The 27601-nt window shown below is 43.2% G+C and overlaps 3 protein-coding genes across 4 annotated transcripts; 2 read left to right on the top strand and 1 right to left on the bottom strand.

Moving 5' to 3' along the window:
* Positions 1-191: 191 nt before the first annotated feature.
* Positions 192-6650, bottom strand: sri (sorcin). Of its 2 annotated transcripts, none has more exons than XM_030370201.1 (8): positions 6443-6650; positions 2859-2909; positions 2535-2604; positions 2395-2438; positions 1938-2085; positions 1399-1512; positions 852-910; positions 192-602 (listed from the first exon to the last, which is right to left on the bottom strand). In XM_030370201.1, the coding sequence occupies exons 1-8, from the start codon at positions 6491-6493 to the stop codon at positions 576-578; spliced, it is 564 nt and encodes a 187-aa protein (XP_030226061.1). In that variant the 5' UTR covers positions 6494-6650; the 3' UTR covers positions 192-575. The 2 variants fall into 2 exon arrangements, with proteins under 2 accessions (XP_030226061.1, XP_030226062.1); XM_030370202.1 differs by having other exon boundaries at positions 317-602; positions 2859-2906; positions 6443-6620.
* A 458-nt stretch (positions 6651-7108) lies between these two features.
* snrnp48 (small nuclear ribonucleoprotein 48 (U11/U12)) lies at positions 7109-11930 on the top strand. Its single transcript, XM_030370200.1, has 9 exons — positions 7109-7379; positions 7737-7850; positions 8126-8186; positions 8460-8540; positions 9036-9215; positions 9469-9590; positions 10350-10504; positions 10883-10999; positions 11126-11930. Exons 1-9 carry the CDS (start codon positions 7233-7235, stop codon positions 11205-11207), a joined length of 1059 nt encoding a protein of 352 aa, XP_030226060.1. The 5' UTR covers positions 7109-7232; the 3' UTR covers positions 11208-11930.
* Positions 11931-12891: 961 nt separating this feature from the next.
* Positions 12892-26605, top strand: zgc:113232 (collagen-like protein). Its single transcript, XM_030370620.1, has 26 exons — positions 12892-13246; positions 14676-14754; positions 15107-15172; positions 15869-16035; positions 16208-16324; positions 16504-16557; positions 16843-16896; positions 17085-17138; positions 17456-17509; positions 18018-18071; positions 18738-18791; positions 18937-18990; positions 19257-19310; positions 19767-19811; positions 20512-20565; positions 20696-20749; positions 21298-21351; positions 22021-22092; positions 22267-22302; positions 23093-23137; positions 23244-23276; positions 23698-23844; positions 24081-24257; positions 24781-24871; positions 25190-25267; positions 25722-26605. The coding sequence occupies exons 1-26, from the start codon at positions 13226-13228 to the stop codon at positions 25928-25930; spliced, it is 1977 nt and encodes a 658-aa protein (XP_030226480.1). The 5' UTR covers positions 12892-13225; the 3' UTR covers positions 25931-26605.
* Positions 26606-27601: the final 996 nt, after the last annotated feature.

Genomic DNA, 27601 nt, shown 5'->3' with positions numbered 1-27601 from the left:
GAACGCGCAATCGATTTAGAATACGACTCTTGGACTGCATTCCAATGTTTGGGTTACATAAGTGTGGACAAAACGTAGAATAAAAACTCCAATCGCATCGATCGATCGATTTCAAGATGATAAAACAGCAATATTAATGCTTGGAAGAAAGACCCAGCCGCTATTCATTTGTTTAAAGAGGGAACGACCAGTTTTTGAGTATATTTGGTTTTTTATTAATTCATAACATGTAGAAAATAACAGTTTTTGCATTTTATGAATTGTGTATTAAATTGAGAGATTTATGTAAAGTTTGATACAATATATTGAACCGAAAAGTGGTTGGCCCTAATTTATTTAAAATCTAACGCTTCCATTCCATTAAAAGACACAAACTAACACAAACAATGACAGTGGTTATAGTGTAGTCCATCTGGACATTGGTCAGCACCCCTCACTTACCATGTTATCGTTTTAACATTAAACTGGAATAGGGTTTCAAGTGAAAGATATGGCTGCAGTAAGAACAAAATAAAAAATCAAGACATGTTATGAATGGAGTGTGCCTGAGGCAGACCATCGCTCTCTCCTCTTCCTCATGAACTCATGGTAACCTGTATGAACTGGGAAGAACACAATTGCAAGGGGTGATTAGTATGACAGCACACATCTACAGGAAGTATCTGGATGGGGACACAATTATGCACATAATGTTGGTGGGGCCAGCCTGTTTAGGCTTGTCAAACCTGAGGTGTTTAATGTCTTAAAGGATGCATGATTGATAGGATGTTGTCTTAGTCTTTTGTTGTAAGAAAAAATGCCAACAGATGTGCAAAACACATTGTAAATATAATATCTAAACAAATACTCACATCATCATACTGAAAGGCGGCCGTGCCTTGTTGTGAACTGTCTCTCCTCCGGAAGTGATCTGGAACACACACAGATAATTGGAGTTCTAGGTAGGTGTATGTATGTATGTGTATGCAAGAAAGAGAAAGAGAAAGAGAGAGAGAGAGAGAGATTTTCTCGGTAACGTGTATGAAAACGGCACGGCCTATGTCAAATTCTTTTGATTGAATAAAAAGCGCCATCTCTCTAGAGCCGTTGGTCGTTGCGGAATACTGTAGCAACATGGCGGCCCGGACGCCAGTAGCACCGCTCCCTATGTAAATATAAAGTGCTCATTCTCAGGTTACAAATACACAAAGTATCTTACATTCAGAGGATTATACACTAACTACAACATACTTATGAACTTTATATTATATTTCTGGTAATTACGTTCTGCTCAGTGCCCCTACATTTTCACGCACAAAGCATCTTTAAAACTCAGTTTGTTGTTCACCAACTGCTACAATACACATACATAGCCTATAATAGTAGATTTGGAGATGTTTGAGTGTGAAGGCAGCTCACCAGTGAGGCTGCGTAGCCGAACACAACAGGCCACGTAGTCATCGAAGGCTATCCGCCCGTGGGTGCTGTGGCGTCGAAGTACGACCCCCAAACTCTGGGGGCTGAAGTTATAACCTGCCTCCGCCAGCGAAACAAACACAACACGTTCAACAAACAATACACATGCAGCATGGCAATTATTTATTAACAGCTGTGTTCATTTAAAATAAGGCGACATATTGCAGGCATAGAGACTTGCTTTATCTGTACGCTTGTCCATAAAATTCATCCTATATGTTTGGAGATATAATTCTGATCAAGACACAACCAAACGATCAGAGACGACATGAGAAACTTTACACTTGTTGGGTTTGAGTCTTATTTCTGATGGAGGATTAGGGTTTCAAAATGCAGAAGTTTAATTTGTTCTCGTTTTAATTCCCAAACAGAAAAAAATAGTAAACTTGAAAGAGAATGCATGCTTTTTTCTGAAGTTCTAAAGTTTCTCAAATTAGTGCAGCTCGACCACCGCTGAATGAGGATAAAGTCCTTGTTCCTACCCATGCTGCCTAGGGCCTGCTGCATCTCTTGGGCCTCGATGGTCCCGCTGCGGTCCCGGTCCATGGTCACGAAGTTCTGCTTCCAGCCGTTCAGGGCCCCCGCTAGCTCCTTGAACTCAGTAAAACCCATGGAGCCCGACATGTCCCGCTGACACAACCTTCGGTTAAAGAATGAATGCCTTTTCTTCTTTTTAGGAAGACACATACACTATGAGCAGCCGTATTATTGGCAAAGCTATATCTTTGTGATGAATCAAAGTGACATCAGAAGTTTTAAAGGAGATATCGTTCTTGCTATTGTTTGTCACTGTTTATTTGACACCTTATATAATTGGAAGGAGTGAACAGACATACATTCTTTAAGTAGGTCGCTTTATGTTGCGCTTTAACTAGACACCAACCTAACTCCTAAATTCTCAAACACACACGCACACGCACACACACACGATGAGGATACGTCCAGCATGTTGATCATGAGTCTGCAGGTCTCCAGGTTAAAAGCTGTAAGAGAGAAAACATTCAAACAGTTCAAAAACAGAGGCCGGAGCGATCCTCCTTCATGATGGGACAGCAGGATGATGCTAAACATGCACTTACGCTTGTAGGAGCCAGCCATTCCACACTGTGTGAGACACCTCTGAAGCTCCTCTGCAGAGATCTGGCCATCCTGTTGATGGTCGCAAACAAACAGTGGTGAGGAAACACTGTCAGAAGGGTGTTACACACATTCCACAGTTGCTGATATGGAGACTATCTGAAACCAGGGTAGGATTGTGTAGGCCCACTCTCTGGTACGCAGAGAACACCAACATAGGTCTGATTGTTGGCTTATGGGTCGCTGCATGTTATTGTTAGGTAAGGTATCTTCGAGCAGCACTGAATTGTGAACTGTATGGTGTGAATACTGTGTGGTATCGTTACCTGTCCGGCAACAGATGAAAAGAATCCGTAGAGAGGATCCTGCTGCTGCTGCTAGAGATATATTGGAAGAGAGCGAACCAGAGATAGAACAAGAGTTAAAAGACTTGGGTACACTTTAAAGGTCCCATGGCATGCTACTTTATGGATGCTTTAATATAGATATTAGTGGGCCCCAAACACAGTATTTGAAGACGTTCCCGAAATTCAGCCGTGGTGCAGAATTACAGCCACTACGAGCCAATCGCACATTGAGCTTTCCCCAAACGCGCCGTTTCGGTGTCTGTAGCTTTAAAGCAAATGAGGAGGAGAGAGGCGGGTCAAGGAGGAGGATGGGGGTGTGGCCCTGAGCAGCTTGTGGCCACACACACTATCATATAATATACATTATCAGGGCCAAAAGCTGTGTGAGCCACCAGACGATATTATGAATCTCAACGACTGCGTCGGGTTCTCCGAAGTCTCTGGTTCTTCCACGTCCACATCAATCTGAAGTAGACAGAACCACGACATGGAGGAGAAAGGGATTGTTGTCCGTGATTGTTTACCGCGGTTGTCTCCCGCCGGAGCCTCACTTTGGCACCACCGCCAAGGCGGTGGTCCCTCGGCAGCGGGAAGCGGGGCTCAAGCGGGAGACATTTGCGGGCAACAATCCCTTTCTCCTCCATGTCGTGGTTCATGTACTTCAGGGAGTCAAAGCCAAAGTTTCTTTCCCCCAATTCCTTCTCAACCATGGCTGAGATAACCCCCACTACGAGTCTCGTTGTGGAAATACAGAGAGTCTGACGTGTTATGCGCCATATCACCAACAGCAGAACGGTTGTCCAAATAACAAAGAAGTGTACACACACTTGCGTTAAAGTGTGTGTAATCAGACACACACACACACACACACACACACACACACACACACACACACACACACACACACACACACACACACACACACACACACACACACACACACACACACACACACACACACACACAGGGAGGTGGCATCTCCCCTTATTTTGGATGGAATGGAGGTAGTTCTCAACAGTTTTTTAAAGAGCATATTACCGTGTGGCAGGATCCTCTGAACAAACTCCAGAAATCATCTTCTGATCAGCCTATTGTTATTAATCAATATTATTATCATATATACACACATTATATATGAATGTGTTAATGGCCGTTAGTCTAGCCCTTATTTTCTCTCCATGAATCCCATGTCAACATTTTAGGCACCGTAATCGTTGTTGTTGTGTGGTTGTTTTGGTCAGAGGATGGGTAGGAGCATTCAATGGGATCCAGTCATTCGGTTGTTCTGGATGAACAATGCATTCGAGGGCGTAGCTTGGCAGGACGTCGCCATTCTTAAGATCCCATGTTGGGTAACCGCTCAAACCGGTGGACGTAGCATCGTTAAGCGACTGCACGTTGACCCCAGGAGAGACTAGTCGAAGTTATCCGTTTACTTAACCACAGTAAAGTGTATTTTCCTTTCGGAGTAAATTTAAGCATGTGGACTAAAGCCAACAACAACTTCCTCCCCGCCCCACCGCTTGCTCTTCAGAGAAAACCATCCCATACCTTATTACACCCCTCTTTGTAAACGACCCCTTTCGTGTTTTTTTGCATATTTCACAAACTCTTGCTTAATGAAACCGTTTACTGACATGCACTGCTTCCTATTGCTGAACGAAGGGGCTTGAACTTAGGTATAGCCAGTGGTGTAGTGGTCCCTGGAGAAGTGGGTATACTCTAAATGTTTTCCCTTTTTTCAACGCAGCCCAGAAAAACGCTCTGTATTAGAAACAGTTACATGTGAGACTACTCTATTTAGCTTACCCAAAAATCCTTCAGTAGTATTTGGTCATTGTCACATAACTTCTGCTGCTTGATCTCAGGGAAGAAGGATTATGAAACTAAATCAATACTGGCCCACAGACTAGTGACAGACAACTATGCATTTTGAGTGAACTATTCCTTATTCCTGGAATGACACCTATTCTCTCACTTGGCAAGTCAGTAATTTATTTTGTAAACTGTGTCTTTGAGCAGCTGATTTGCAACACAGCATGCGCCGGAGTGGGCCACTATTATAAAATTAACATGACTTGATCAGGAGCAGTTTGTAGCTATTACTGGTCACACAGGCAGCCTGAATGTAAAATATAGATGAGGCAAACATGGTGTTTCAGTAATTTTTTGAACATTTATTTAAATAAAATACTTCAGATCTGAATTTGACAATGCATCCTTGTTCATATTTCACCTTAGATTAAAAAAACGTACACCATTCTCTTCCACATCAATCATCTCGTTAGATATATATAATATCAATATATATATATATGAATATCATATGATGATTGAACATCATCATTCAAATTATTCAACAATCAAATCAGAAAAGGCAGCGAGTATTAGCCAATAAGAGGCAGAGTAGCGTGGGTCATGGCACACAGGGCTTTTGGCCGTGATATTATATATACAATTATATTATATACTATTATATATAGAGCTCCGGGTGTCGCAAACGGCAACATTCACTTTCTCCTCCATGCTGCAGTTCACCCCGGACTGCACTGCACTGAGTTGGCCGGTTGAACGCTGATTGCCTGTTACGTTACATATGTCACTCAGTGGCCACGCTGTTGAACGCTGATTGGCTGTCATCACGCGAAATTCGCGTCAAAGTTGAAATATTTCACCTCGAGCGAATTTGTCGACGGCGAAAGTGTGACGCGACAAATCAAAACTTGACGCCGGTTTTCTCTCGCGAAAAATTCGCCCGATACGCGTCTCTACGTTCACTTGTATGGGATCTTGTCGCCCCGTCGCGTTTGGTGTACTGTGAACGCAAAAAAGAGGGAAATTTGGCTTGCAGATACTGCTGAATGGTGCGCATCTGGGGGGATTCAGAAGTGGGTTTACGCAATGATGACTGCAAAATAAGTGGGTATACGCCGTATACCCGCGTATACCCTGGACTACACCAGTGGGTATAGCCATATGCTAGTTTTATCTAAAGTCTCGTTTCTTCAGCAAATTGAGGCCTCTTTTTATTATATTTATTCATTTAAATCTTGCCGCTGTTGGTTTTTATAGAAGTAAATATGAAAAAAAATCTTCGGGTTGGACCCCTTTAGTTAGCCGTCTTTTCTGTGATAACTTGCGTATCAATCACTTAATTATCGGTTAAGAGTAGCCTACAAAGATGTACGAACATAAATTATGCCTATAATAACATGGCCAGATTTCTGAAAGGAAAAACGTGGAAATTTGTGTCGGAGAACAAAAAGGGACATAACTATACACATTTTCCCTATTATCATGATAAATGTTGCCTAGGCCTACTGAAGTGAAGGATTGAGCAACATGCCCAACGGTTTTCTATAAGCCTATGTGGTTTAACTTTTGGTAAACCAGCCCAAAACAAGCCAAAGTAGGCACTTCGAATAAGGAATCGTTGTTAATTATTGCCATATGATCAGGGTCGGTCATGTCTGCAGAAACAGGGACCATTTCCGGGGACATATTCGGACGCTACGCCAACTTACAATATCGCCTATAAATTGCGCATCATTTCTTTAACTTACCCCCATCGCATATCCCGCTTGCGGGGGAGCGCCATATCCCGGATAAGCCATCGCTTAATGCTTTCAGATATCGTGAGGCTGTTTTCTAATATAATTGAGAGCGCTCTGCTCGTCGGTGTCCGTGTGTTCAGGCTCGGTTTGATCTACTGATAGGCGTGTCATCCCCAAACTGCGTTGTATATGCAACTAAGTAACGAAGTGTTGATACATTATTTATAATTATTTAATATACCTAACAAGCGGAGGTTTACTTTTTTTTGTAAGACACTGCATAGGCTACTCTGTATTTTTATTGTATTTATTGGGCAAAACAGGGGAGACCAGGAACCATTCAGATCAGATGTTGGAATGCGGGACGTCATCAGGTTTTACATAGGGTTATTACTATGTAGGCCTATAATAACACACAGGCACCCCCTCCCTATTTAGATAGGTGAAATAATGCTAAGCAATGCATTTAATCTGCCCCCTGGACCCCCCCCCAGTAGCCCGATAAACGCGATAGAATATGTACACTAGCATGTTTTTCTTTTAGTGGTGTTTTGTTGTTGTTGTTGATGATTTTGAGTCTGATATTTTATGTTTTTACTCTATTTTTATAGCGTAAAGTAGACCGAAAATATAGTTTTAATGAGCAAATATAAAAAATAAAAAACACAATCTGCCGTGACGTCATCTCTTTGCGCCAGCTGCACGGGTGGACCGGCCACAACATCGCAGGGATGTGAGGGAAAATTGAACAGAAATTGTATTCACTCAAATAGTCCAGTAATCTAGATTTAATACAAATATGACCGACACTTTGGGAACCCAAACCGTTGAGGAGCGACTAGGCTGTCTACAAGAGTTGACCAAGTTCACAGAAAACTGTCAAAAACAGTTGAACGACATACTTGAAACGCTGGGATGGTCTCCTGAATATGATGGCTCCGTTCAGGTTATCCAAAGCCCGCCGGATATTTACGTGTCTTAAATATGCTATAGCGTTCATTCAGCTTAAAAAACATACTTCTGTACTACATTGTGTGAAATATATGGATCTGTATATGCCTTGTAGGATTTGTTGAATCAATCATTTTATGAAGCCCCTGTTCATTTGCGATTATTAAATCATTAAACTGGTAAAATTGTAATCATACAGTGGTCTGTGTTAAATACACATATATAAGATTACGTATCATGACTAAATTATACTGTGACTGAAATATAAGAACTGTGCCTCATAGTAGTCTGTGTGGTTTCCCACAGTGGTTCTGTATCTTGATGCATCCCAATGTGTTGATCACGTCCGTAGGAGACGATGGTCCAGTGTCCTTTCGACCCAAACCATCGCATCCCGGTCAGATCCCTGGAGAGACACAAATCCTCCTGTAGCCTCAGTAAAATGGGCTACTCTGCTGAGGAGCAGGTACTGCGCACATTGGAATACTGAACAGAACGCTGTAGGAATGCACATGTAGTTGTGTTGCTTGTCAACACCACAAGCTGCTGAAAATGAATTGTAATATTGTATCACCTTGGTGATTAACTGTAATACAACTTGCAAGTAAACCGGAGATCAATAGAAAATATTTTGAAAGTTGTTGTGGTTGTGATCTCACCATTGGCCCAGGGTCATCCCATAGGTAGGAGATTCAACTAAACACTTTATTAGAGTTTCAGACTGTTTTATTTGTTTTGCAGGAAGGGATGTACGACTCTTCAGTTTGTTATGAGAAGTCAAACATAAGAAGTGTCACAATGGGTGAGTGAGGGTGATCTTATTCGATACATCTCAATCAAATCCTGGCCTTTTAGAATTTGATATAAATACTTTCCTGAGTTATATTTAATTTGCCTTCTTATAATTGTTTTATTTTTCATAAATCACTTGGCAAACTAAATCCATGTCATGCTACACATTGATCTACTTATCAATCACCCTTAATCAACCAACACATTACTGCTGCTCACTGGATGCTATGGTTTGAATTGATCCTTCCCCTCCTCAACTCAATGGTGCCTTGTCTCCATACAGATGAAGCTACGCAGCAACAGGTGATCCTCAAGGCAAGAGCTGCTGCTCCGTTGATGAGGATGGAGGGAGTGTTCTGGCAAGGTAAACAACTGGATCAGCTGAAACCTCTAATTATTCAGACACTGTAGCAAGGAGCCCTTGTTTTAGTCTGTGTTGGCTAGATTACCCAGTCAAGTATTACCCAGTCAAGTAGAGTCAAAAAAGTGTTGGAAGTATACAATTTTGAGGGTGAACCTTTTGTATCTGAAACCTGTCAATATGTATTTAAATATTTTTCTCAGCTAACATCCAGTTTTTCTGCAGCACCAGAATTTTACACACCATATAATATCTGTTACAAAATTTACATAAAAAATGCTTCTACCATATAAAGGCCTAATGTGTGACCTTTTTAGAGCTAGATTGACCTCAGTGATCTGCATGTACATTGATCTGATATAATACAATTCAATTATTAGAAGTAGTTACATCTTGCTAGACTTATTATTGAACACCCATGTTATTCGTGGCCAGAACAGCGGTAGGTGTCTGTTGAGCTGGCAGACTGTGAGTGAATGAGATTGTGGGGTCCTTCAGGTGAGTACACTAGCCAGCCCTTGGACGTGCCCCAGAACCACAAGCGGGCGCTCTGTGACCTCACGGTGGCCGACCGGTTGGCTCTGTACGACCACGTGACCGGTGAGCTCAACCAACAGCAGCAAGAGGCCGCCGCCAACGAGGACCTCTACGTTGATCTGGTGGCCAAACTCAAGAGGGGTAGGTCATCATGGGAACCCTATCGTTTGTTACACACTGTCGTTATTACTATCCCTATACGTTCACTGCGTCAGGTTTAATTTTTTTCATGTACCTCCGAACGTTTTGGGGGACAAAAAATTTTTTTTTGTCCCATTATTCCAAAAATTACGAGGAGTAAATATTATTGAGTGGTAATCTGATTAGCATATTGACTACGAGTCTTTGATCCGCGGTGACGTTGTTTCTTTCCTCCTCTGGGGTTGTGTTGCAGACGAGCAGCAGGGAGAGCCCAAGTCGCACCTGGAGCTGATGGCCGAGAAGAGAGACTACAAGAGGAGGCGGCAGTCCTACCGCGCCAAGAACGTCCACATCACCAAGAAGTCCTACACAGAGGTGGGACCCCCTAGTCCGCTACCAGACCCACCAGACATCCTGAATGGGCTACCGCAGTGGAAGCACGATAGATGTCTGGGCCCCGTATTGAATTGTTTTAGCGAACACCGTTGGGGTCACCGGGTTGAATCCCTAGTGTCCTAGCGAAGGATCATTCACTCCCAATGGTAAAACCGCAGGACACTTCTGACTAGTTGCATCCAGGCCTGATAGAGTTTAGGCGTGGTGCCTGAATTCAGACTTGAGCTCGGTCATTTATGTTGTCAAGAAAAGTGAAAATAGGTGAGTGGTGCCTTTTAAGATGTCTAGTCAACACATCAACTTACCTGACCTTTTGATTGACATGTCTGCCACCAACTAGGGGTAGTCTATATAAGGAAGCCTTTTACCTTTGTACGTTTGCACTGAGGATGGTCTGAATGGGACTGAAAACATTTTGCACGCACTTTGGGTAGCACTTTACACTTTTATGCAATAGAAACTTATTGCATCGGCTACATGGTGTGCGAGTTCCGCTCCTTTTATTGTTGTGAAGAAAGGCAATTCTCTATGGTATCTTCAAATGTATTTGATAATTTCAGGCACAGATAATTTCACTTCCCATCAGCCCTGTGCATCCATACTGGGTATCTGGCTGGTGGAAGACTGTTGCTTCACTGGGCATTTTGAGGACTGTAGGGAGGAGAATAAACGAGGCCCACTGCAGGGGTGGTGGTGGCGAGGACGGGTTGGGTAATGTGTTGGTCCTCGACTCTGCAGGTCATCAGGGAGGTGATAAAAGTGCACTCTGGGGAGCTGGCCCGAGAGTGGAAAGAGGAGAGCTGCGAAGAGGAGAAGGAGAAGGCTGAGAAGAAGGAAAAGGAGCAGGTGAAGGAGGAGGAGGAGGAGAGGGGCTCAATAAGCTCCTCAAAGAGGTACTGCACCCGACTTACACGCACAGAACACAACAAAGCGAGTATATCCCAACATGAAACGCTTAATGTCTCAGATATGACATTGATGAGCCCTGTGAGGTAACAAACCTCCCAATGCTGTATCTTTGTTGTTTACATTATTGAGGGACAAACACAAAAAATTACTTGGCAGATGCTGCCAAAAACAACATGTTGTGCAGCAGCTTTTATAGTATAGTGTTGACGACTCCCTTTGTTTTGTTATCCCACACAGATACTAACACAGCAGTTGCTCTCCAATCCACCCATCGTGTTTCTTCATCCAGTGTTTGGTTCCAGGTTGGTGCTCATGGGGTCGCTCAGTGATCATATGTTTGTTTGTCTGCGTGCGTGAGTCAGGCGGCGGTCAGACGACGAGTGTTCGGAGTCGCGGGAGTCGCAGGCGTCCCACGACAGGAACCGGCAGCGCAGCCGGAAGCACAGCCCGGAGCGAGAGGACAGGAAGAGGAAGAAGAGGTGAGAGAACGCTGGGGGGAGGAAGACGGGCCTGGGTTAAAAGTGTGTTCTGTGTCCCTCAGGAACGTGCTTTCAAATGTTAAAGACATTTCTCCATTCAAAGTTGTGTTTATTTTCATTCGGTAGAGATTCAGGTTCTCCAGACGAGCGGCATCACGAGCGGAAGAAGAAAAAGAAGAAGAAGAAAAAAGATGAGAAGGAGAAGTAATGCAGTGATCATCTTTCAAGAAACACAAACCAGAGCGGCTTCATGCTGTGGGACAAACATCACGCTCAAGGATTACAAATTATGGACTCAAGGCTGTCAATTGCATTTATCTTTTTTATTTCTGTTCCTTTCTTCATAATTTCTGTTTCTTCCTTTACATTTATGTTTGTATTATTTTCAGACACCGCTTTTCAAAAGGGTGCTTTGAATCTTGAGTTGTTGTTGACACAAGGTCGTCAAACGACCCCATGACAAATAAAGTTGTTATCTCGTCACAGGTCATCAGGTTTACAGCATCCCTCATTCTAGATCTGCAATTTAAATCAACATATTTTTAGATAACTTATATATATACAATATGGTCAGGTTTTCTTTACTCTACAATAATTACAAAATGACAGTTCAAACACCTTCAGTGCGATATTTATTTCAACTAAATTGTTCTGTCTATCTGGTAAGTGGGCGCCGCATAACCATATTAGACTGATACAGATTTAATAATTAAAAAAATAAGTCAGAAGTCTGTTGAAACACATTAGGTTTAGGTTCCTGCAGTGAGCCAGTGTCCATGAACATCCATTTCCTTTTCTCCTCGCTTCTTAAGAATATCTGGAACCATATTAGCACCATTGCTCAAATGTCTTTCCATTCCCTGCTGCAGAATACTTTCTGAATCGTGTTAATATTGTCAATTAAAAATGTCAGACAGTAAAATATACAATATCCCATGTAATCTTCTTTACGCATAGTTTACATCCCATCCAAATTTATTGTGAATAAATAACTTCATTAAGGACAGACAACTCACATCTCTCAGATGATTGGCTGAGCCCCCAAGCAGGCCGACTTGGAGTATAGAACTGTGGAATGTAGAACAGGAGTGAAAGAGCTGGCATAGTTTAACAACTAGGTCAAGAGGTCAATGGAGGTAGAGCGCCCTACTTTGATGCATACGTTAACACGTAGACATGTAATGTATGGGGATTATGATGGATGGCTAAATTATTACACCTATTAAAAATGTCTTGCTCTTACAAATTGAATCTTGAATTGTACTGCATTCCAACATTCCCTAGGATTTTATTGATTTAAATTGAATTTTTTTTTCATTTTTAGATAACATATATATTCGATATGGTCAGGTTTACTTCACTCTACAATAATTACAAAATTACAGTTCAAACACCTTCAGTGCGAAATTTATTTCAACTAAATTGTTCTGTCTATCTGGTAAGTGGGCGCTGCATAACCATATTAGACTGATACAGATTTAATAATTAAAAAAAAAAATCAGAAGATTACACGGTTTATATACAGCATTCATTTGATTCCCAAATGATGTCAGAGTTGCTTTTTGAGCAAGAACATGTCTTCAGAACATGCAGTCCTTAAATTATAAGATAGATGAAATGCCTGAATGCCATTATATAAATATAATAATCAATGGACTCCCATCTTTCGTGGATACCTATTTGCATATTTTGATAAGCTTCTATGATAAGAAGTTTTTAGTGAGTTCTTCACTCCTTTAACTAAGTTCACATGAAAAATATATATCTTAATTGCTCTCTCTCTCTCTCTCTCTCTCTCTCTCTCTCTCTCTCTCTCTCTCTCTCTCTCTCTCTCTCTCTCTCTCTCTCTCTCTCTCTCTCCTGGTGATGTGGAGTGAGGAGTAGCTTCAGGTATTTCTCACCCTGACGAGGAGGAGAGCGAGAGAAAGAGAAAAAGAGAGAGAGAGGGAAAGGAGAAGAGGCAAGGAGAGCCTGTCAGATCCTGGGAACCTGGAGAAACACTTGAGGACCTGGAGAGAAACGAAAAGCGAGTGCGAGCGAGAGAGAGGGAAAAAAGGGGACAGGGAGGCCGTTGAAAGAGAATAAGGAGGGAGAATGCTGTAAAGGAACAGCCTGACTGAAGAAACTCTTTCACTCTGAGCTGTGTGTTTCATCAGGGCCTGTGCAGCCTGTTTCCCAGGTAGTCAGGCTTACTCGGCTGCTCTGACTGGATTCTACTGCAGCATCATGGTGGCCTCAGACATCCAGGTAGGAGAGTAATGGTGGAGGGGTACATTGGGCTTGGGTCATTTAACCCGGAGGGCTTGTTGGTGGCAGGTACATTAGTGGGTCGGGTCGGAAGTGTTGGAGTTGAGAGTGGTTTTGAATGGAGGTGGGGAATGCTCTGGGCAACTTTGGAGAAAGATATCTTTAGTAGTGGATTTCTCTTTCCCTCACCTCCACAAACATAATGATCCATATTATGATCTATGTATTTTTTGGATTTTTACTAACGCTAAAATCATATGAAGAATTTTTGATCAAAGACAGCGTTCCCCTGTCTGTCCTGGGGGACCAGAAGGTTAAGGTGGGGTTACCATCTCACCACTAGGGGGCGCCACCCTGGGAATATATACAGAGTTGACTTTATGTGCTTGCACATGAAGACAGACTGAGTACAGTGTATAATATATGACCCACTTCAACAATTGTACTTATTAAAAGGATATAAGTTCAGCAACATTAACTCAAACTAAATATTTTTAAATACATTAAATTAATTCCTTACCAGTTAAAAACAAAAGGACATATGCATAGTTTTTCATTTTTTTAAGCAACTGTATACTGTTTGTGATCATCGATAATTCATTAACAAACAAGACAAAATCTCAACTCATTTACATTAAACCATCAAAGTTTTATTGTTCAGAAACGCGCTTTTAATACATCACATAAAAATTTTCAGTATCACCGAGATTCACGGAAACATATTCCCAAGTTGCAGAAATGAACCCTCAGACCTAATGATCAAACGTTATCTAAAGAAGGCCTCCAATTCATCCAAACCATCCCAATGACTTTATTCAAAGAACCAAGCACACCCGTGTCACTCCACTATTCTGGTGAGTGTGTGTGTGTGTGTGTGTGTGTGTGTGTGTGTGTGTGTGTGTGTGTGTGTGTGTGTGTGTGTTTGTGTGCGTGTGTGTCTTTTGGATTATTCAACAGGCAGTGCTGGAATGTGAGATGAGTCTGAGAAGTACCTTTGCCTTTGCTCTGAGGTCTGAGGCTCACAAAGAGCCCTCTGAGCTCAACCCCTCAGCTGTCACTGGCTTGCTGTGGACTCTGTCCTGAGTGACACAGGACCCCCACTGTGGGAGGAGCTACTGTCCCTCACTTGACGTCCCTGTATGAAATCTGATTTATGAATGCTCCCAGGTCATTTATTACAGGGCGTATCTTCCCTGATTTGATTGGGGAATCCATCTAACCTGTCACCTGTGATGGAAATGGAACAGTTCTCAATGAGGGAGGGAGGGAGCAGAGAGGGAGCATGAGTTTTTTGTGTTACTCTCTGAAATAGCAGGATTGACAGGTAGAGTAACGCTAACCCTATAGGACCAATAAATAAAATAAATGACCTCAAATAGATGGCGCTGATTGTGGTTCACGTCTGTGCTGTTTTCTGTGTGTGTTTCAGGTGGCGGTTGTGTGGTTGTGTTTCCTGTTGAGGGCCGTCTCGTGTCAGGGCCAGGAGGAATACTCTGGCTACCACTCAGGTCAGTCACGTCATGATTTACAATATGCAGATAAAGGCTTTTAAATCAACCTTACCCTTAAGCAAGCATTAAAGCAGCGCTATGCAACTTCTTCACCGCAGCCGCCGCTGTTGATCAACCATTTTCTCCACACACCATATTGATTTAGAGAGACATTACGTCTGGCTTGAATTAAATATGGACGGTTGGGTTCTTATTCTCTGCAGACACATCACTTCAAACACACATTTTAAACAAAATTGGTGACTGCAGTGAAAAAGGTAGAGGTAATAAACATAAGTAAGGGAAACAGGTCATTCCCATAACAGGAATACTGCTCACAATAGATGATTGTCTGATGCTTGATGTCTAGGTGAAGACCACACGTACGAGGGGTCGCTGGTGGACCACTATGAGAACTCAGCTTATCCACAACCAGGTCAGGAGGGCTTCAGTGAAACTAAGTTTTTAATGCTAGGATTGTAGATAACATTAGCATTGCACCTATTGATGTATTTTGGATTTCAGGAATATAATGTTATGCGTTCAGGTTCCACGATCGTAATCTTTGTGCACAATTTAGTTGTTTCTGAAATTCTCCTTGTATTGCCAATTGTTCTCTGTGTAAATATAATTTTAAATATCATGTGGTATATAGTAACACATTTTACCTTCAATAAAGTATTGTACATTACTGAGTGTCGTAAGAGGATGGGATCAGTCAAGGGGGGAATTCCTGTGAGATAATTACAGCTTTGTTGGCTTTGACTTGCTGATTTACTGATCTACTCCACTACTACTACTACATGCTAGACACCCACTGGCTATACAATGATATGAAAGCATCTGCTGAATTACTTTATGATTAACATTTTAATTGCCATTGGACTGGATTCCCCCAAACAAAAACAAGTGAACATTTAAAAAAAAAAAGATTATAGAATGAACGAATGAATGAATGAATGAATGAACGAATGAATGACTGTATGAATGACTGAGTGAATAAATACACAAGGTGTAGTAGATATAATACTGTGGAGGAGCTGAGGCTCCTGTATGAGCAGTATAGAGCTGCGCATGGACCATGTCTCTTCCTCTCCACAACACCCTCTGCTGTCCCCCTGCCCCCGACCAGAGTACCCCCCCGAGCCCACCCCCGGGTACGGGGAGGAGCAGCACCCTGACCAGGACCCCTACGGCCAGGGGCCCGACCAGGTCACCATGATCACAGAGGACAGCTACCCCTACGCCACCACCAGCCAGCCCTACTACGCCAAGGAGGACCACACCATCAGCACACGGGTGCGTACACACACACACGCGGACACCGACATACACGCACACACACACACACACACACACACACACACACAAAAACAAACACATGAATACTGCGCCTACACACACACACTGCACAGTAATTATACTTGAGTTACACTTGGAGTGGAGGTTGGTAACCATGGTGCTGCTGCAGGTCCCGTACGGGCCCGGGGGGGACTCGTCTGAGGAGGCGGGCCTGGGGGACGAGAAGCCAACCGACTGTGACTGTGAACCGGGACAGCCTGGCTTTGCTGGCTTCGCAGGACCCAAGGTGAACCACGACTTACCATCTGTCTGTCCCTCCGTCCGTCCGTCTGTCTGTCTGTCTGTCTGTTTGTCTGTCTGTCTGTATCCGTCTGTCTGTCCATCTGTCCGTCCGTCTGCATGTCTGCATCTACCTGTCTGTCCCTGTATTTGTGATGGGTGTAACCTTTTTTCTGACCTACGCAGGGCTCCAAAGGCTTGCAGGGTAAGACTGGTTCTCCAGGACCGCAGGGCAGAGAGGTGAGCTCCCATCCAATCCCATCCGTCATATCATGTGTTCGCCCGGTATTTGGATAAGTTAACGAAAAAATAGGAATACAATGATTGAATGATTGGTGCTTCATCACTTATTTTTAAATATATTCACGCAATAGGCCTTAATCACCACATCTTGGTTCTGAACACTTGCAGGCTGATCACCATAATTTGTGTGTGTGTCTGCATGTTGGGATATGTATGTTTTTGTACTTGTGCACGTTTGTGTGCGCGCGTGTGTGTGTGTGTGTGTGTTACTCTTGTTCTCAGGGATATAGAGGATTTAAAGGTGTTCGGGGAAGAGGTGGAGATGTTGGACCAGTGGTGAGGAACCTTTAGTCATAATATTTATTTTATTATTGTATATATTTATATATATTACATTTAATTATTATATCATATGCTTTTTATTTCATAGCATGATATGAGTATATACTGTTCATAGTAATCCAGACACAATGACCTGATTCTGAAGTACCAATTAATTTGACCTTTGACCTTTACCACGGCAGGGTGACCCTGGGCTGGATGGGGAGGAGGGGGCGTCTGGTTTCTCTGGATCGTTGGTGAGTTTATCACCAGTCCATGTAGATCTCTGAAACATAGTTGCTTTCTTTTATGGTGGTTATATTTTGTAAATAACGTTTTTTCTATAATAATAGATCTAATGAGTAATAATTTATTTGCCATTTAGAACAGCTGACTATCATTTTATACAGATAAAGCTGTGGTGAATAGTACCGGGAAAGAAAAACAATACTTCTTAATGACCCGTAGAGGGCAGCCTTTGCCTCCTCAATGTTTACAAAATGTATTATTTTTCTGCGTATTGATAACGTCAAACAGCTCATAGATTGATTCACTATCTCCTTCCTGATGACAGGGAGAGCCAGGTCTACCAGGAGACCCAGGGGACTTCGGGGTGCTGGGTGAAAAGGTAAAGCAATCTGAATAACACTTGACCATCAGAGCAAGGAGCAACCTCTGAAAACAGAATGCCAGCACAGGCATTCACCCACACATGCCACAGACACACAGAAGACGAAAGTATGGGGATAAATAGATGTATCCTGTATAATTCATATCCTAGAGCAGGTAGAATGAGGGACGCCCTATGAAAACAACTGGGCTAACATCCCATTCACTGACTGTATACATTAGAGTTTGTCCCCCATCACCACGCTTCCTGTATAGCGTTCTCTCAAGCAGACTCTGATATAAACAAAAACAGGCATTCCATTGGAATATTGCCATGCATATACAGTACAAACTTTGTCAAGAAGAATGACATAATGAGATTATATGTATCTTGTGTTTTTCATGGCTCAGTACTTCCCTGTTATTTTACGGTGCATTTGATAACTTTCACTCTTGAATCTTGAATGCTTGTCAGTCCGCACGCCAGAGGATGTATCAAACGCTAGGTGTTGTTATCTGGTCCACAGGGTGCCGTGGGTATGGAAGGACCACGTGGCGGAGTGGGTGACCGCGGAGCCACGGTAGGAAACTAAAGGCTCCACTGTGGCATCGCTAAGACCAGTGTTTACCTGAACTGAAAGGGGATAGAATCCCCCTCCGTATCTGTCTCATGCTCCCCCTGTCTGCTTGGTCAGGCCTGGTCATTACCTGGAAGACCCCGCAGAGGCCTGGGGACAAAGGGGGGAGTCCAAGATTAGCAGGAGCTATGGTCATAGAGTGGGTTTCTCATTAATGGGATCTTTTAAGGGATTTTGATCCACCAAACGCCAAATGCTTATTTCGCTGGGAGGCCACCTGCGATCGACAAATAATGAGGTGAAGTACCCACAAGTCTCTGATCCATCAGTCCTTCTATAAGAGCAGAACTTCTGGGGGAAGACAACGCAGGGCCTGTGCTGGAAACCACCTGCTGGCCATATTTGTTTTGCAAATGATGCGTTTACATACATTAATGATTCAAACAAATAGGAACCGAAAGAGGAACTTCCCATTCAGCCAGATGGTGCTCGTCTGCCATCAGTCTTTAAATGTTTGGCCTAACCTAGAGACCTATGTGTGATTATTATTCTAATGTTACACGATAGTAAGTGCACAATGTTTTAGTACACGTGACATGTGCGTGTCAAGTGTTATTTAGTGTATTTTTCCTGTAAGCACAATGTAAGTTGTAAGATGTCTTTCTTCAGGGTTCCCATGGAGACACTGGACTCCCTGGTCCAAAAGGGGGTAAAGGTTTCAAGGTAAATGCTACTCAACTACTCTAAACCACACTATGCTACACTACGGACACAAACACGCGTATACGCACGCACAAATCTACAAATGCAACCGCACATACTCAAACATAGTCTTGACCCTGCTGTCGGTGTGTGTGTGTCTCTGCAGGGACAACAAGGAGAAGAGGGGAAGCAAGGCACGGAAGGGCAACAGGGAAAGAAGGTACTGGGATGATGTCAACATCAACAACAGCAACAACAACAGCAACAAAGTGAAACCGTCAATTGGACTTTGTCTAAAAATGCTAAATGTTTCCATGCCTTAAATTGCACCAATCCAGTGGTTATAAATTTATTTTGGAGTCTTCTATTGGTTGACTTAAGGCTGGAGTCAGATGATGTCACATCCAAACTCGGAGTTACAGACTGACCCCGAGACACAATGAGTCATCTTCCTTTTCTTCCTCTTCTTCTTCTGTGGTTCTGCAGGGTCAGACAGGAGCGCCAGGCTTCTCTGGGGACTTTGGGGAGAGAGGCTACATCGTAAGACCGCCTTTCACCTCTACATATCCTCCACACACAGACACAAGCACACTCACACATCATTCTTTCATCTCCTTTTTAGATTTTAGATCCCCAATGTCCAAAGTATACTTGAAGGCATCCTTGAGCAAGAAGACCGTACCTCTTCATAGCCATTAATGACACGTGTCTGAATTCACAGGGAGTCACTATTGATGAAAGGGAACAGAAAAATGAAATTGAGAGAAAGTGAAAAGTAATTACATTAGAATTATCACTCAACCCTGGTCCAATTACTAATTACGTGAGAATGTTTTCTTTATTCATTTTCGTTGTCTCCGTGCACACCTTCCCTCTGTCGTTCCGTTGACCTAACTTCAACTTCCACTTAACTTCATCTCAACCTGCACCACCACCCACCAAGACCACCATCATCTTCACTCTACTGACAATTCTACTCCTGTCTCATGTTCGCAGGGTTATCCTGGGCAAGCGGGAGGAAGAGGAGAGCTCGGTTTGAAGGTACGCACACACTCAGACCTAGTCTGTGTAAGGAACTTCGAAAATCCTGCCTTCAGTTCGGTACACAGACCCACAGCACATTTAGTTGACATTCAAAATCCAAGTTGCATGAGACCGGCAATGGAAAAAAACATAATTACCGTAGTAGAGTATAGATAAATGCTACATAATGTATCATTAATGTCAAACATGCAATGGAATACAACCAGCACAGTTCATTTCTATAGTCTTACACATTAACCAGTATGCTACGCTAATGCTAACGCTAACACACATGTGTAACTGCTGGCTGTGGTGAGGAAGTGGAGATGCAGGAAAAGCAGACACCAAAGAGTGTAGTGATGTCTGACAGAGCAAAGGTACAGCCCACTAAAGCAGAGACAAGATGGAGGATGGATAAGCACAGATAAGCACAGTGCAAAGGGAGGTAAAGTTAGGTTATCCTCCTTCGTCATTTCAGTCCTCTGCATATGAGTCCTTCACCTCATTACAGTGCGCCAACAAGCAATTCAAACCTATATTACAATATAGGCCTCGAGCAGAAATGGAAAAGGGACCTTTGATATGACATTTAAAGAACAAGCAATACTGACGACTGCAAAAGGTGAAACCCAAAATCAAAGAGAGTAAACAGACCATAATAATGAGATAATATGACCTTGTGATAATCTGGGGATCTATTGTGTCATGTGACCCCCAGGGCACTAAAGGTCAGGACGGGTTGCCAGGCAGCGACGGAGAGCCCGGCGAGGATGTGGGTAGACAAAAAAACAAGAACCCCAGAGATCTTATCTCCCATTGGATAAAAACGAATCATGAACTTCCCCCCACACGGTTTGAACAGTTTGTAATAATCTCTGTGATGGTTTGTTGAATCATTTCAGGGCCTGATTGGAGTCCCAGGGTTGGCAGGAGAGCCTGGTCAATTTGGTCCCAAGGTATAGTGCACCACACAATCATAGGCTAGTGCATTATGGGAAATTGTGTTATTCTGAATGTAGTCCAGTATGTTCAGCCACAGATGATTCAGCGGTCAACAGTATCGTTTTAATTCATAGTGTAGTAGTGAAGTGTTTTCTGTTTCTTGTTCTGTTTTATACTAAAAAGAACACGCCAGAAGCACATGGACGTAAATAGGAATAAACTGACTGCTTAGTCCCATATTCTTCTCCTTCTCCCTGATTTCCTCAGAAATGAAAAGACTGATTAGCTGAATGTATACTAATTCTCAGAATATGAATGAACCTAATAAGCATAATTGCTCATACTGAATCAACATTATCTTATTTGCATTTAAATCCTTAGTATTTCAAAAAAGGTCTTGGTATCAACGTTTTTTACTTAAGTCTTCCTATATTCGACATCTCTGTGTAAAAAATGAATGCTGTTGAAGTTGGATAAATAGTAAGTCAGTATGGTGTAAGGAATAAGTTATCAATAACCTTAATTGTGCTTTGTGGATGATGACATTGCTCTCCTCCTCCAGGGCAGCAAGGGAGACGTTGGCTTGAGGGGACCCCGAGGGAGAGTGGGACTTGTGGTGAGTACACCAGAATCCCCCTACAAGTACCCTCACTCACTTCAACCAGCTAACCCCAAACTAGTACCACCAATCCCATGAACCCTGACCCCTAACTAGTTCCACCAAGAATTGTAGCCCATTCCTCTTCTAATGCTATCACATCACCTGACCCATGACCCCTTACAACCGCCGGGCCCCGCGTCAGGGACCACAGAGCCAACATCGCTCTGTAGACCCAGCCATGGGGTTAATAAAATGACACGGGTTAGGGTTTGTCTTGGTCTTTCACAGTGGCTCCCAAAGCTAACCTGTCCATTGAGAGCTCCTGCAGCAGCTCAACGGGACTCCTAAAAAGCCCTAGGAAGACCGCTAAACCTGTACTCGTGTATATTAAGTAAGTTCTAGAAAAACAACGCAATAAAACCAACTGGAGAGGAAAAATCAAGTCAAAATAAATCCAGCAAAGCTTTGAAACGAAAAAGAAAGAGGGTAGAACATCTACCCTCCTTAAAATCTCTTCCCTTTGCTCATAGCCTTCTCCAAACACATTGTGTCTTTATAAACCTGTGGTGTGTCTGTAAACACATTGTGTCTTTATAAACCTGTGGTCTGTCTGTAAACACATTGTGTCTTTATAAACTTGTTGTGTCTCTATTAACGTTCAGCGTCTCTTTAAACCTTTACCAGGGGTCACAAGGAGAGCAGGGAGACGCCGGTGTTCCAGGAAAACATGGACCCAAGGGACTCCAAGGCCAGCCTGTGTGTAAACGTCCACCTTCATGCTACATCAGCGATGAAGTCTTAAGTTAGGCTTGAGGGGTCACAGTGGGAAGGAATACCTCTTCTGGGTTCCTCCTCAATGTATCGTCTCTGTTCCGACCGCGTTTTGGGGCAGTTTTTACATGCTCAGATGTCTTTTCCTTTGTGTTGCAGGGGGCCAAAGGTGAGCTCGGGACCGACGGTGAGAAGGTAAGGTCTTAGGATGTTGTGAGGGGCCATGAGTGTTTGGTTCAAGGGACACTAGCAGGACAATAACATGAGCGCAGAACAAAAAAAGTCTCCTCCATTAAACCAAGTGATTGAGAGAGACAGAGAGATTGAACATCATGTGACTCAGCATGTCCACCCTTATCGGTGGTCTGTTGTTGTTCTGTAGTACAATTTAACGTCTTACTCATTCCACCCGTTGCGTCTCTGTTCATTCTATTGAGTCCACGGGCCTGTCTCCTTCAGCGTTCCCATCTGTACTTGTGTGCTTGTGAACTTTTGAGACACTTATTGTTTGGCCCACATCACACTTTTGTGTACTGTGGCATCATCAGTCCCTGCCCAAGTACTGGTCCATTCATGTCTGCCTCTAACCCAGTGCACTCCAAATACCATGTGTGTTGTCTCATTTTATCGAGGATGAATCAGGAGGGGACTTGTATGGAATTTGTAGTTTCCCAGAATGCATTTTGCAACAACGAGTGGCACTGCGTCCTCCCGTCCTCTGGAGTTTGTAGTCCCGAGTCGTACCTCACAAGTCCTAACTTGGGGCACTTGCTATTGAGAAAGGCCCCGTGTTTGGTGACTAAGTGTAGGTTTAGATTAGATTGAGGCAGCTGTTGGGGATTTGGTGAAAAGATTAGGTCAGGTTGCACCCAATATAATTACACTGTGATATTATTGTCAAGATTGTGTTCCTGTAAGAAATGAACTCAAGACAACTTCTGTTTCCCCTCTACTGTTCTGCATGTTGGGCTTTCCTTTTCTACAGGGCAATACTGGCAAGAAGGGAATCAAGGGTGGGAAAGGAGCGAAGGTAATTACGTATTTTCCATCAGAAGATCCAGTTCTTTGTGCAGACCTCACTTCCTCCTTGACCTGCACTGTAACTTGATGACCGTTTCCTGGTTCCTTTGTTGCAGGGGGGCAAAGGCAGTCGTGGGGATAAGGGACAGGTAACACACACACACACACACACACACACACACACACACACACACACACACACACACACACACACACACACACACACACACACACACACACACACACACACACACACACACACACACACACACACACAATTAACACACAAACCAACCAAACCAAACGAATAATAAACTGTATCTTGATATCAACATGTTTTCTTCATTCATACATAATTCATACAAAATTTGATATATTATAATATAATGTTAACTTTTAAAGAACCAGATGTTTTTAAACAAGAACCAAATACTTATATTTCATACCACCTGCAATGGCTGAGAAGTCAGTTCATTATGATGCTACGCACTTTGGGAGACATTTTTATCAGTAGCCTGTTCCTTCAGGTGAGTTAAGTTAAGTTAATTTTCATTCTCACGGTGTCCCCAGCGTGCAGAGAAAGGTTCCTTGGGTCCGGACGGCGTCCCTGGACCCGTTGGACCCCCCGGGATCCCAGGGTCCAGAGGGGATCTGGGACCCTCAGGCGACCTGGGGGTCAAAGGTCGAGCAGGACCCAAGGGAGTGGCCGGTCCAGCTGTGAGCAACTGCTGTTTGTTATTTCCATGACTGTTTAAGAGCCTGAATAAGAGGAGGCTGTAAATACATAAATATAACACACACAAACACACACACGCACACTCACACACACACACACACACACACACACACACACACACACACACACACACACACACACACACACACACCCACACCCACACACACAGACACTGTGGGGAAGATGAGTCTGACTGGAGCTTCCTCCTACCCGGCAGGGCCCTGGTCTGACTGACGAGCAAGTCTTGCAGCTGTGCAGGGGTGTGGTGACGGCCCAGATCTCCCAGTATGCCTCCTCCATCAGGGGCAAGTGCTCCCAGGGGTGTCCCATCAACAACAGAACCCTCATCGGACCCCCGGGGGCCGGGGGCCCGTCTGGATCACCGGGGAAAACTGTGAGTCAAGCAGCTGTGATTTTAGGGCCGAGGTATCTGAGCTGAACCCTTCGACCAGGGTTGAGTGATGAAATACCGAGAAACAGAGTTTAACATCCTTGTTTGGACTACAGCAGAAATCAAAGTTTTTAAACAAAATCTTAAAACAAACTTTTCAGTGAACTATCTTCTTGTTGAATACTGTGATCTACTCTATTCATATTCTATATATGTTTTTCACTACTTTCAAAGCTGTATACTTTCTAAATCTGTTATAAATAAAGCTTGATTGATTTATGAAAATAAAGTCTTATTCCACCTAGGTAACTATGTTTGAGAGCCTAGTTCATCAACCACAAGTACATTTTCTGTCAGTACATGAGTCAACGATACAGGAGCCGCCTCTTGCTTCATGCTATATAAGCTTACTGAATCTTTTCAGATATGTTTCACAGACATATATCTGAATCCAAACTGAGAAACCCATTTCCTTGTGTTTGTATTTACCGACCTTTGATGCCCTTCTGCTCTCTCCGTCCCCCAGGGCAAGTCAGGGAAGGCTGGAGCCAAGGGAGCCCGGGGCCCCCAGGGAGACCGGGGACTGGGGGGTCAGAAAGGAGGGGAGGGGGAAAGAGGTATGGCACAACCTGGAGACTCCCTGATGATGACACTCCTGTCTCCATGCTCTCCTCCTTGTGAAGGCAGCGTAGCGACTGCACAGGATGCTTAACTCCACACTATAGTTGCTATAGTAGAATACTATAGTAGAATAGTAGCAATAAAATCAAATACATGCAAAAACATTAACAAATCTAGTTTTGGGATAAAAATGTCTGCGAAATGACTCAATGTGTAGGTAATTCCAAATACACTAGGATGAATCGATCTTGGAAGAGAAGTATGTCTTAATTCCCAGATATTATTTTGTAACCTGAGTGTTTTTGTCGTAATAGGTTCAAAGGGACCCAAAGGATCCGTGGGGGTCACTGGTAAAGGCCTTCCAGGACATGATGGACCCCAGGGCCATACAGGTAGGACCGGTTGTCATGGCTCCTTGGATAGCACCAGCAGCTGGACGCGGTAATATTGTGTTGAGCACAGCTATATTGTAGTGTTCAGTTTCCAGTGTGAGTGACAAGATAAATGCAAGGTGGGGTGGTTGTCTTGGTGTTCTGTAACGAATATCAAAGTGGTACGTCTGCCATACACCACCGACCATCAACACCATGCCTACTGGCATATGCACACCCAGAGAAATCCCAAGGCTGTTGGGCAGAGAGCGGGTCTCCTTAAGAGTCTATGCGCAGAAGAACTTATGTACGTTGTATTCCATAGCTGCTGAAAAACAGCGGGCCTGTTATGAATAAAGATACAGCTCCCATGGCAAACAAACAGTTATTTTTTTGCCATGGTTTGTTTGCGTTTCATGAATGGAAACTTGTCATAAACGGAGTCATAAATCATTCCCTGTTCACACTGTTCCAGGATTTCCGGGTCACCCTGGAGAACCCAAGATCGGCATGGACGGCCCCCGGGGCTCCAGGGGATTCCCCGGCCCGGTGGGTCCCCCTGGAGGCCTGGGACAGGCAGGAGTGTCTGGGTTCTGCGAGGCACGTGACTGCAGCATCCATGCACCAGTGATGCGCAAAGAGCAGGGGCTGGTGAAGAGAGGACCCCACAGCAGTAAGATGTAGCCCCCCAGCCCCCCTGTGGAGCATGCCTAGCCCTGCATTGGTCACCCTGAGAACCTCCTCATAACCGTATTCTTATGGTTTGTTTTCTTGGTAGGCCGGTTGATTTACCTTGCCCTTAGGTTTGGATAGATACATACCCATAAGGACCAGCATTATGGGAGCAGCCTGTTTCAAGGCCTTGTTCAATTCAGTTCTCTGGTTGAGAGGGGGGCAAGAATAGTGCCCTCTGTTGGGCTGAGACATGGACTCAATCCAGAGAGGAAGCCAAAAAAAGGACAAATCATATCAGATCAAGAATGTGGACATTAAACACTCTAAACTCTTTTTTTCTTAATTCATAAAGACTCTTCTCCCATTTTCATGTCAGAGGGTCCTAATAATATGAATTCATAATTTAGATTTTTTTGAACTGAAAATAAAAAATGCAATGTAAATATGATTGTAATGTATTTGAAATACAGTATATGTATGTATGTGTTCTAAAATTTCCTCTCCTACTTTTTTCTTAATGAGGCTTACGTTGATTAGTTGACAAGAGTAAGACAAATGCTAATATAATGCATAATATGAGAAAAATATTACATTTAGGATGTAATTTGGTGTTTTGTGTAGAGAAGAGGACTTTGAAGCCATTTTCATATTGTTATTACAAAATAAAAGTATACTCAAGGTCAAGTCATGAGTCACGATAAATGTATCACCCAAGTGGGCCAGTCTTGTCTCTCCTTAATAGTCAGGTCAGCTCTAATTCTCAATTATAGTCTCAAAGGTTTTCAAATAATAAAAGATAAAAGAAAGAAGAAAAGAGAAAAGAAAAGAGAAAGCAGAAAAAAGGCATTGCACGCCTTTGAACAAACGTTATGCAACGTAAAACAAAATGTGGCTTACAATTCACTAACAAATGTAAATTCACACTTTGATTAAGTAGTAAAACCTCAGAAGGCTGCTTCTCTAGCTTATCGGACAGCAGGTACAAGGAGATCATCGGAAGATTTAGGAAAAGTGGGGGAGCAGAATTGGTATGAAATTACTATTGGAACACAGCCTCAGAATGCCCAGAAACCCCACATTATTTTACCACATTGTTTTAAGATTTTGTTCGATGGCTTATGTTATGAAAGACTTTAAAGTTACAATATTAGCGTAATTAGCCCAACAAAAGGAGGCACTAATCGCCATTACATCACATAATGTTTCCCTTTCTGAAATATGAAATATTTTAATAATATTTTAGCTTACTAAACTCAGGTTCAGAGCCTTCCTATAACATTCTTAACAGGGACGTGCAAGGGGAAGGGAGGAGATAAAGTGCAGCAGAAAGAGAGAATGAGGAAAACCTCATCAGCTTGGTCCAGGAGATGAAGCTGGAAGTGGGATTGCTCAGTGTCCATGATCGCTGGTGTTGAACTCATTGGATAGCCTTGATGTGGTAGCCATGGTTACCACTGTTTTGTCTTGCACAGTGGGACTTAATTACCAGGCACATCAAAGTGAAAACACATAACAGTGGAGCAGGTACCAAGCCTACATTGGATGATAAACAACATACTGTAGCGACCCAGCAGGACTATGGGGGGGATTGATGGGGAGTTTGTGGAGGGAAGGAGTTGCCCTAGTTCAGCTTGATAGGCCAGTTGGGATAGGGGGCGGAAACAGCTAGCCAGTGTTCGG

This window comes from Gadus morhua, chromosome 11 (genome assembly GCF_902167405.1).
Source record: "Gadus morhua chromosome 11, gadMor3.0, whole genome shotgun sequence".
Lineage (NCBI taxonomy): Eukaryota > Metazoa > Chordata > Actinopteri > Gadiformes > Gadidae > Gadus > Gadus morhua.
This window is presented reverse-complemented; position numbering and strand designations above follow the sequence as displayed.